Source organism: Ornithodoros turicata, chromosome 2 (assembly GCF_037126465.1).
Source record: "Ornithodoros turicata isolate Travis chromosome 2, ASM3712646v1, whole genome shotgun sequence".
Taxonomy (NCBI): Eukaryota; Metazoa; Arthropoda; class Arachnida; order Ixodida; family Argasidae; genus Ornithodoros; species Ornithodoros turicata.
The window spans coordinates 116832350-116844074 of record NC_088202.1 but is presented as its reverse complement, the minus strand read 5'-3'; the positions used below and the strand labels follow the sequence as shown (position 1 = coordinate 116844074).

At 46.2% G+C, this 11725-nt stretch overlaps 1 protein-coding gene across 1 annotated transcript; it reads right to left on the bottom strand.

Moving 5' to 3' along the window:
• Positions 1–10346: 10346 nt before the first annotated feature.
• Positions 10347–11258, bottom strand: LOC135384975 (peroxynitrite isomerase THAP4-like). Its single transcript, XM_064614155.1, has 4 exons — positions 11116–11258; positions 10870–11034; positions 10620–10710; positions 10347–10469 (listed from the first exon to the last, which is right to left on the bottom strand). Exons 1-4 carry the CDS (start codon positions 11256–11258, stop codon positions 10347–10349), a joined length of 522 nt encoding a protein of 173 aa, XP_064470225.1.
• Between the last annotated feature and the right edge of the window lie 467 nt (positions 11259–11725).

Here is an 11725-nt window from a genome sequence, read left to right as displayed (position 1 = left end):
AGACCGAGACGGACGACGCTTCATCACACGTACCGACACGTGTTATACAAATTATCTTTTTCTTTTTCGCAATTTCGATACGGGGGAACGGCGTATCTCGACCCTGGTCTACTGGCACAGCCTCTTGCTCGAAGAGAAAATTTCGACACAAAGTAATGGCTTGCAGAACTGGTGAACTTGCGTTGCTGCATCACCGCCGAGCTGTGCTCTGCCCAACTGATGCGAATGTGTGAGGTTCTGCCCGAAAGTATCCTGTCCTGGTCAACCGAAGGAGGGCGCTCCTGCAGCGAAACAATGCTTCACATGTGACACGGTCGAGCCGAGAAAAAAGTAATGCCTCTTCCCTGCGTAAAGCTCAGCACCCCAGCCTGTCCAAATTATCCGCAGTCCGACCCTGCGGCACGTGCAACATGTAGCCACACAAGTGTTGGCGAACTCACCTTACGTGTAAATCTACTCCCAATTATAGTATTAGGCTCAGACCTCGTGCCCTGCGATTACCACCCTTTCCGGTCCATGGCTCGCTTCGTGGCAGATGGTTCCACACTCAAGGTAAAGCGAGGGCTGGAGTTCTTTGCCGCTAACCCCAGAGAGAGTGGTGTCGTGCCAGTATCCAAAATTTGGCTCAACGTTAGCTACAATTCAACGAACATAAGGACTCTTAATTCGAGGAATGAAGAAATCAAGGGTTTGTTTTGCACGGCACGCTCAATCTCTACCAATGTCAATTGAAGCATTCTGTGACGACAGTACTCGAAGGGGGAGCCCCCCCCCCCCCCCCCCCAGATACGCGAATGGGGTAAGCTACACATCACCATAGATAGTTTGCCTGGAATGTCACATGTTCCTGAGATGCCCCTTCTACCTGCCTCCTGCTTCAATTGCGGATATAGTAGCTTTCTAAGTAAACAACCAGTTAGGTAATGGCGCTTAAAACTGACAGTCAAAGTGACGGTAGTTGTCGTGGCGTCATCCTGTATTGTTGGCTCCACATGCGCGGACAGCATTACGACTGTAAACTGGATGAACCAAACTGGATGAAACAAAATGACGATAACAGCCTCTGTAAGAATTAATAACGACAAAAAGCATCACACTGATGCGAAAACTTCCACCGCCGTCCAAGATCAGCCCTAGGGCGCATGCTACGACAAAACTACACTCTGCTGCTATGGCTGTACCAAACACTTCCGCATGTCCAACACGAAATTAGTATGCTTGGGCTGTCTGCAGCGTTATCAATCTCGGGGACCGTCTATATAGGGCATCAAAAAGTCGGAAAGCAAGAAAACTGCGACCGAAGCAATTCACGAAACACATATTTACTGAGATACTGCACCTCTTCGTGACGAGGTTATAAATATCACAAGATTTATCAGTGGATTGTAAAATACTAAAGGCGACTCTGTAAAGCTTCTTGTTTTGTAGGAGCACGAACTCATTCATTATAGAAAGTGCAAGGTACAGAGCGCCATTCTCATACATCGCCAAAATACGTTTCGCCAGGTTACTTTGCTTTTACGATCGCGAACAACGCCAGGATTTGCTATCGCCCGGTCCATTCATACAACTTTCACCTGAGTTATAAAACGGTATCGTGAACCATACGTAGTCTTCATTTCGCTTCGCGCTTTACGAGCAAAACAAAAAATCCTCGCCGTCCGGGCACATGCACAGATACGAGTCTCGTCTCCGTGAGCTTCGTCTTGCCGCTATCGCTGCTACAACTTCAATCACCGTGTGTCGATCTCTTCTGCGGAACGTGACCCTCTTCTTGCTGCACTTGGAGCTGAAAACATCCCGAGGATCGACGTTGTCTCTCTCGCCGTTTAGAATACGAAATCAGGCTACGTGGAGCCCGAGTGCTCTCTTTAGGGAGCATGCATGCGTGCCCAAAAGGATAAGAGAAACGAGAAGAAGAAGAAGAAAAGAAAACGTATCTGGAATATATCGCTACGCAGTACCAGCGAAATGCACGGTTTACTATGAAAGGAAGCAAATGTATCACTTCCATTGTTTTGGAATGTTGTGTAGAGGTTCCTACGATTGCCTCAGGCTTTCTGAAGAAGGAAACTTTTTTTTCTCACAAGTGTTGAGCTCGGGCACTGAACAACAAACCACACGCGCTCGAAAAAAATAAAATAAAAATGCACAGGCGCAGTTAAGGCAGAGGGTCCCTAAATGAAGAGACAGTAAACGAAAAAAGCGGGCGCGTGTCACTGTATGTTTGGTTGACCTTGTGCGTATCGGGGCAACATTTCATACGGGGCCACTTTTCCAAGCAACTCGACGCAATTCGAATCACCGGCTTATGAGCAACTGCGAGGCCGCGTTCACACGTGGCAGCTCGGTAGCTCCACCCACAAGCAACCTTACGGCAACCGGAGAATGTGGGTTCGAATCGAACTGATGGTGTCTTTTCCTTAGCTGCAGTTTATCAAATCTTAGTCAGTTTATTACGGAAAAAGATTTAAAAAATGGCAGTTGATATGTTTCTGTGTCGTTTGTAAAAAAAAAAAGAAGAAAGAAAGAAGTTATTTATATAACTGCACCTGCAGGATTTGAACCCCCATGAACCCACGAACGAAATCACATCACGCCATCGAGAGTCACGTGGCAATGCTCCCCTCGCTGATCGGCCGGTGCACCAGCAACTTCCCAAGATTTCGGTCGGGGGTCAAGGCAACGCTACCTGAAAGATTACGTTCCAACCGGTAATCACACACCCACGTACATCCACTTAAAACATGTCTCTTACATCCATTATCACACAGGTCCACAGCTGAATTGGGTCAGAGACAAAAATAGTTGAACGCAACTAATTTCGGTTGCTGAAAACGAATATGATGCTTAGAATTGCTAATATGCCCAAATTTTCAATGTACAGAAGTGCTGCACTAAAACACACTATTGTCTTTCATTTTACGGAAAGGGACCTGTGCTGACTCAAAACCGGAGGTGCGGGTCGAGCGTACACGGTATTCCTCGCGTGCGGCCGGTATCTCTTGACAATGTCAATAATAAAAATAAAAGAGACAATTGCAGATGAAGGACCAAAGGGTGACTTCGTTGAAATATGCTGACGCCTCCATGCCGTTTCTCGCGCACAACCAGATCATCCAAGTAAATCGCGAGAATACTTAACGGAATCACAATTAAGTGTCAGAATACTTGCGCTCAGCCCGAAACGAGGTGTGAAGCTAGACGTACTTTCAAGAGCGGAACGATTGCAAAACAAAGCCCGCAGTAATTCTTTTTTCTTTCATCACAACTCTAATAAAGTAAACTAATCGGGCCTTCGTAACGGAGTTAACTTCTCAATTGAAACGGAACAAAGGAGTTCGCAACCGTACGCCGCTGTTGAATAGCCACAACGTGTGGTTCTCAGGTGGAAAAAAAAAGCGCTAGCTCTGCAAGAAAGGGCTCAATCCATTTAATTGAAGACGGAGTAATCCTCTCCTTTTGCCGTGATTTCCCTTGGGCCGCCCAGCAACAAACGGCTCCAGATTGGCAGCTCCAATGACATGCTCCCAAAGTTCGCCGCTTTTCCAGTCGGCCCGACGACCGGACCTTCAAACCGTTAGGAGGATTAACAGGTGCAGAGCACGGAGAGAAAAAGAATATCCTCCCTGCTTGTTCTATTGACAGCCGTCCTCGCAGAATGTACACATATCCATGGAATGGACATGTCTTCTTAAATGAGTACGGAGATTGTGTTCACATGCAACCGAATGCCATTTCCGCATACTTAAAGGTCCTTCAAAAATATTTTCAGTTTAGGACGTCTGATGAAAGTATGTGCGTCAATTTGCCGAAGAGCGCAAAAAGTTTTGACGTATGCATTTTTTTCCCGAGAAAAAGACGTACACAAACATAACCACGCGCGTTCATTCTCAACCCGCCCCGCGGGGTGTAACGAGGAGGAGAAGGACGATGCGCACATGACCGATGACGGCATAATGTCAGCGCGTTCCCGTTCGCTGGTCAGTCGAGGTCAGCGCCTATCTTTTTCTTTTTGTCTTGTGCGCTTTCTCCTTTTGTAGCCGGTAAACCTGTTCCTTCGGGGGTATTCGGGATTGAAAAGATGAACGTGCGCATGGAGGATTTCATTGTCCCTCCGGGGTTTCACCTGGGAGCAATGCTTCTTCAGAGCCCTGAACAACTGACTAGCAGACGACAGCTGTGTAGCAGACGACATTTCTCTGGACCAGTCAGCCAGTGCTGGCAGTATGAGGTCAGCGCAAGGTCAGAGGATGGTATTGCTCTCCACCACTGTTGCGCACGGTCACTTTTTGCGGCGTTTGTATCAGTTCAATTTCCGCGGTAATTATGACTCTGTGGTGTGAATTACTTCTAATGGTGCATATTACTGGCCTGCTTAACAATTTTGCAGAAAGAAAACAGGGTGTTGGAAATGACTTCTGTGCTACTTTAAGCCCACCTTGGCATCTGAGTTGGAGCTCACGAGAAACGCTGAAAGCAACAGTCTGCACACTTTGTATAAGTATCCTCTAGATGCCACATCCATGAGACTGATCCAACGGAACAGACTCGGAACCAGCAAAAATTTTAGCCATACCACAGACAACATATAATAATAGTAGCTTGAGCAGGTGTGCGCTGTGTGCGCTCAGTTATGTTGCCTGAGTCTCTAGGATATGATTCCTAGAGCAGCTTAGGAGAAACATGCGCCCCCTGCGATGCATACTGCCTGCACTTCTGCACATACTGCCTGTCTAGTGTATTGCGTCACAGACTTATAATAACGTACTTCCACCAAATTGACAATATCCAACAACTACGAATATTATCACGTAGCATTACAAATTATGCAAACTATAAAGGAACTAACTGCCAAAGGACATACATGGAAATGAGATGCTCTAGCCAAGCAAGCTACGAAATATCCTCCTATTCTGCAAACACACATCCCCATTTTTCTCTGTATTCTTTCTCTCTTTATTCTTATTCTCTTTAAGTAACATTCGAGCTCCAAATTCCATTAACCATCATGTAACCTTCATGAGCGGAAGTCACTTCATAGGAGACCTTTCACGACAAAGAGTACTCAATGAACAAGTTATTAACACGTGAACACTTCACTGCCCTGTATACGGGGCCTTCCTGTGTGTTGTGTGTGTCTTTCTCTCTCTCTCTCTCTCTTTTATTTCTACCTGTTAGGCCACTTGCCGCCTTTCGGGCAGGCAGACCGTATTTTTTTTCAACGTCAGGTCACGTAACCCGATTCCTCGATTGCCAGCCACGTCAGCGCTAGCCCTCCTTCCGCACTTTTCAACAGCACCACGTCGTAACCGCTAGACAGCGGAGTATTGAATTCGGCGGCCAGGATCCTGAACTCAAGTGAAAAGCCAATTTTAAGCGACATGCAAGAAAATATTCGGCAAACGCTGCCAGCGCAACGCTCTTCCCCTAGAGCTCAACAGACACATCATTTGCTGAGAAAGAAAATTGGAAAGAGGGGCATATAGTAACTCACGGTGTCACGCGAAATAACGTGACTTTCACGCTCGTTTTTTGCTCGCAGATATACAGTGCAGATACTGTCCGCCTGCTTCAGAAATCGCCATCTATCTCGTCTTATGACTACCTCATTTTCCGTTCTTAGAGAGGGTGATGACGACCACTTATTATTGCGCCTAGAACTCTTTCGTGCGAATCGGGAAATTGGCAATTAATAAGGATAAGTAGGCATCGATTTTCCAGTTTCGTGCAACTCGCCAAACGGAAAATGCATTAGAGTATGCCCATAGAACGTAATTGTACATGTTGTTGCTCAATAAGTAAACAGCTTCAGGTGTATTTGAGTGACAGCCGTGAAACGTCTCTTTGGAATGGAGCATGAAGGTAAAACAGAGGAAGAGGAGTAAATGGAAATGATGTAAAATAACATGATGGAGCAGCTGTTTTCAACTGTAGGCCATTTGTCTTTTTATCTTTCTATGTCTATACCTATATCTATCTGTATGTCTGTCTGTCAACCAACCAATCAATCAATCAATCAGTCAATAACTGTAAACGATGTTCTCTGAACCAGTCCCCCCCCCCCCCCCAGCGAGCGCTTCATCATAATTCATCCTCTCATATTAACCTCTGTGAAGTAGGGTAGGGTCCTTTTGCTACCACGGGGAAACATCCCATGACATCATCACTTCTCCTTCATTTATTGTTGTTGTTGTTGTTACCTTTAAACTCAACTTTCTTGCTTTAGTTGCCTTTAATTACTCTTATCTCTTACTCTTGATTACTTTCAACTACTTCACTTTTCATATCATTTACTTTCATTTACATTTACGCTCTTATCTCCCCTTTACATGTCCACTTATAACCAGGGTATCGAACCGCAAAAAATACGGGTTCCGTTCGGGTTCGCGTTGCTTGGATTTCGTTCCGGTTCAGTTCCGGTTCGGCCGCGCCAAAACTCGAACCTGTTCGCAAACTGGTTCGCAGCCACGAAACGGTTCAACTGGTTTAACGCTTCCGTTTTATATCTCCCATAAAACTGCTTTTATCAGGAAATGCGCGGCTAATAGCTTACTGCTATTGTCTGCATTGACGTTTTTAGTGGCCGGGGACTCCCTTTAGCGAGAGAAAGGACACACACACACATACATTGGATGATGATGAGGTGGGCGATTCACCGCCGTTAAGGCGGTACATTGCTCTATCGCACATTGGGAACGGATGAGGGGATGATGATGGGAGAGCACTTTCAGAGATCTCTCACCAGACCGGTGGAGCGCAAGAAGACGAAGAAGGTCTTGCATCTGGTGGGCAACGTTCGCCCACGGTACGAGGATCTTCCCGAGGTTGAACGGCCGTGTGTCAATACGTTGCATAGAAACTTCCATCAGTGCACACTCGTGGTGATACCACCCACAAGCCAGGATGACGTGGCAGAGGTCGCCGTGCCCTCCACAAGTGGGGCAGAGGTAAGACAAGGTGGAGCCGAGACGCTGTTTAAAGGCTGGTGTAAATGCAACGTTGAGCCTCACGCGGTGGAAGAGTGTAGTAAAGGGGTGCGGTAGTCGCGGAGGCATTTCGAAAGAGAGCAGGGAGCGTGGGGTCTACATCCGAGAGAAGGGAGTGGGCTATGTCGTCTTGCCATTGAGCTTGCATCTTGGGGCCGGTGAGTGTCGAGAGGAGGTGCCTTCGTTCGCCCAGAGACATCATTATCGGGGAAAAAGCTATGTGCTGAAGGGCGCTCACGGTGACTCTGTCTGCTTTTCCATTACCGCTGATGCCGCTATGTCCGGGGATCCACTGCAATGCGACAGTCTGCCCTGCAACGGCCGCCTTATTATAAACTTGCAGGATGTCAAAGACAACATGACTGAGGGACCCGCGTATCCCCAAGTTGGCCACACTATGGAGCGCGGATCTTGAGCCTGAGCCTTAAGCTAAATACATGCAATATGAATATCTCTCTTTGCCACTGTTAATGGATCAATAAAGGATTCCTTCAAGATACATGGTAATATATATGCAACACTCTGTTCACCATATCTGGTTCTACATCAGGGGATATGCAAAAATCTCTTGGCGCGATGATTATAAGGATAACTATGCTCTTTGACGTCAAACGGTGATAATATATTAGCTAAGGACTTGTTATGAGCTGTACGGTAGTAACACAAAAGTTTATATCGATACAGGTTATGAATATTAATCAGCGAGTACCGTTCAAACAAACCAGTCGTGGTGTGGTTATTAGTAGACAATCCAAAATTCGAAGGAATTTCTTTTGCAACACAAGCAACTTATCTAGGTTGGACATTGTGGTTGTTCCCGCGCCCATACCAAGAAGCATTAGTTAAAATGTGAGTACATTAATGAGTTGTAAAGTAGCATAATAACTTGGTTAGATGCATACGATGTCGATACAGAAATCCAAGCATTCGCGATGCCTTGGAATGCACGTCATTAACGTGTAATGACCCAGAAAGTGTAGACGAAAAAGTTACGCGGAGAGTTTTGGCATTTTCTACTATGTCGACAACTGTGTTATCTATTACAAGATTTACTGAGTGCTGAACTTGTCTATTTTTGCATTGAAGAAAACCGCCTTAGTTTCACTGACGTTAATTTTCAAACAGTAGATCAGCCCAATACTTTGCCCGTTCCAGTACCCTATTTGCATGTGTGACTATCCCGTCAGGGTCTGAACCGTGAAAAAACATGCTCGTATCGTCGGCATATATGATAAACTTAGCGTTCTTGGTGATCGTCACTATATAGTTGATGTAGACACTAAAGAGCAAAGGACCAAGTAAGCTACCTTGCGGAACACCACGGCTAATCTTATTACGTGCAGAAGAGTAGCCATTAATGACAACCTTCTGATACCTATTATCTAAATATGACGAGAACAGCGAAAGTGCCGGGCCCTGGATTCCCTAACGCGATAGTTTTAGTAATAGTATCCTATGTGATAACGAACAAATGCTTTGCTGAAATCAATGAAACTTCCCAGGGTAATGAGTTTATTTTCAAAGTTTTTTAATATGGTTTCTTTCTGTACTAAGAGAGCCAGCTCAGTCGATCTGTTCTTTCGAAACAGAACTGCCATTCTGAGAGATAGTTATATTTTTCCAGGTAGGAAGAGAGGCGGTTACTAATGATCCGCTCAAGGCCCTTCGACAGAACGGGTAAAATGGAAATTGGGCGATAGTTGGATGGGCAATTTATGTCACCTGATTTATGGATCATGATAACTTTGGCGACTTGCACGCCTTTTGGAAAACACCCATCGAGCATGCAGAGATTAAAGATATAGACTAAGCAAGGAGTTATAACATCGATTGCTGCCTTAATAGGGCCTATTTGCATATCGTATGCATCTAACGCACTGCTATGTCGCATGCTAAGAAAGCTGTTGGAAACTTCTACATCGTCAGTAGGGAAAAGAAACATGGAATTTCTTCTGTCCTCAGATATATATCTACAAGCTTCGTTGACTTCAGCATCGGTATTGTTACTCAGGTGAGGAAGCGAGACCAGATGGTTATTAAAAATTTGAGCCATTTCATTACCACAATTTATGTACCTGTAATCAGGAACCAAGATGGCTAATTGACAATATGGATTTCGGAAAGGTTCTTCAACTGTTCACCAATAAGGAAGCTTTCGCGTGGGGGACCACGCTTCATCAGGTACAAGGTGTGAAGTTCGCCTAATCGCCGAATAATATGCGATGAACCACGCAGCGGCCTTGACAAAAGTTCCTTCATGCAGCTATCGCCGTAAAAAAAGCATATGGGTTATTATGAGTTTTATCTTTCGGGAAGTCCCAAATTCGCCAGCTTTAGGTCGCAGTCGCACCCGTCTAGCTTCAGGGTTCCACAGGGGTTCCGTTGTCGACTCATCATCGTTTCTGATTTAAATAATGATAAAATCACAAATGAAATCAAACAACTCAGGTAAAAGGGTCTTGACGCCAGGACTCGAACCTGGCCCTCCTGAATATCGCCATTATCGATATCAGTATTAAAGGGACCATGAAAGGGTATTTGACAAGCCTAAGATCATTTTCAATTTGTTTCTCTGTACTAAACCATTCAACCTGTGAAATATAGAGTTGAAAATGGGTCAGATAGCGACAATATTTGATATTAACCACGGCCGTGAACGGCGGCTGCTGCGACTCGCCTGCGAGGCGAACCGTGGTCGTGACATCATACACAGAGGATGTTGCCGATTCGCGGACGGTCTTTTGCGAGAAATTTGCAAAATTTGCGAGCAAGCTTGTAAACTTCGCCATGAAATATGTTTTAATTTGACCTAGAGCTAAGTTCCTATCTAATCGTTGACACAGAATCCTATCAGAAGTGTAATGTAGCCGCTGGTTCCCGTATTACTTTTTGTTTTTCTTAATAAACATATGCCCCCCTCCCCCGTTGATTGTCATCAAGGTTACCGGAGCACTTTTTTTTTTCTCTGAGCTTCTTTTTCGTCAGAAAATGTCTCTGTTGGTTTCCTTATGTGAACTACTGCGTACGGAACGATTCCCAGACACTGCTCGCGTCGCGAAACCTCTTCCTCCATCGCTGACAATTTGCTTTCGCCATATGACTACTGATTTCGACGGCAGATATACGACGTCGTTGTTGTCCAAACCGAAGCCATGCACCCACGTAGTCCCGCGAGTTGTGTGCTCCCGGTCGTCCACAATTGGCTGAGAGGACTGGACGTTGATGACGTAAGCCCGCTTCGGAGGGATGTACCCGGCGGTCACGCACCGCTATTTTTGCGTGGTGGCTGCGCCCCCGGTGCACTTAATGGGGTTAATCTCTGGATCTGGAGATCGGACTCTTAAGTTAAGAGTGCCGTCAACTGATGCCGTCAACCACGGAGACACTGCTGACCTGAACGGCGACGCTCGTGTCATAGTGCTCGCAGTAGAAGGCAGAAATGCTCGAACTTCCACTTGACTCTTCAGTCATTGTAGATGACTATTGAAATGGTACACTTTTAAGAGTCTGGGAGGAGCTATGGGTGCACAAAAAGATATTTCACTATAATTCCTTCAGTGGCGGTTCGTCTTCATGTGACGTACACATATCAGGGTCCTGCATTTCAAATACATCTTCTGTAAGACACACGGAAAACTCGTTATGATCGCCTCCCTCGTCTTCCCCGGTGGGCTCCGAGCTCTGGGTGCTCACGGCACCACACTCCCTGCGCCGGTTAGCCCTGCACCAGTTATGCGAAAAATGTATTCTGAACTGTCAAGTAAGCTGTATTATTTATAAACGACCTTGTAACCACAAAAAGAAGTGAATGATGAGTATTGATATTGATAAACCATTTGGGGGGTGGTAACAAACTAAAGTCAGAAAAGCACTAGATTACCTTGCGTAACGATCAGACGATGGAGTCGACCGCTTCCTGTACACGTCGGGGAAGATGGACGGGTTGTAAGCCGGATGCCTCTCCTCATCAGACTTCACATTTCCCACGAAATGCTTACCGCAAATCCTTGAGTGCTTTGTCGGCTCCCACAACTTGCCAGTGCTCCTGCAGAACGGAAAAGTTAGAAATTACAAGGTATTACTAGTCAGCAACCCCCCGGTGAACTACGTCGGTTACACAACTCACGTCTCTCGGCGAACAAGTTGGATCCAAGTTGCACGTCGGTCCTTCTCGTAGGTTTTCCATGGAAAACTGTAAAGTCTGATACCCGTAGAATTGGCATAGGTCGCGTTGCACCCAACTATGCAGCAGTTGTTGTGACTTGGCATTCTCGCTGCCTAAACAAACCCCAGCGAACGAAGAAGCCGCCGCACAAGCGCGATTGCCAAGGCTTCCTCGTGCTAAACAGCGGACGCCCTCCCGCCGCTGTTCTCGGGCGTCGCGTGGGGGCGCGCCGGTCGCAGCAAAACACGCCGGCTCGGTCCCTATTTGTCATACTCTGCTGATTCGCCGTGTTGTTGCAAAGTGTGTTCACCTGACCTGGACGACGAGATCCTGGGTTTATTACATGCATCTCGTGCGTATGATTAGCTTACCGTGTATTAGCTCGTGCGTGTCGTTAGCTTAACCGATCCCGTAGGTCACCTTTGGTGTCTTGTCTCCACTTGACCTTCCCAGTGTAAATCCCCCGAACCCCGACATAATGGCAAGGCCACTCACAAGGCAAGTTGCTCTCCTCCTCCTCCTTTTTATTTTATTATGTTTTTTTTTCACGTGGCATCCTGTGACTATAGAC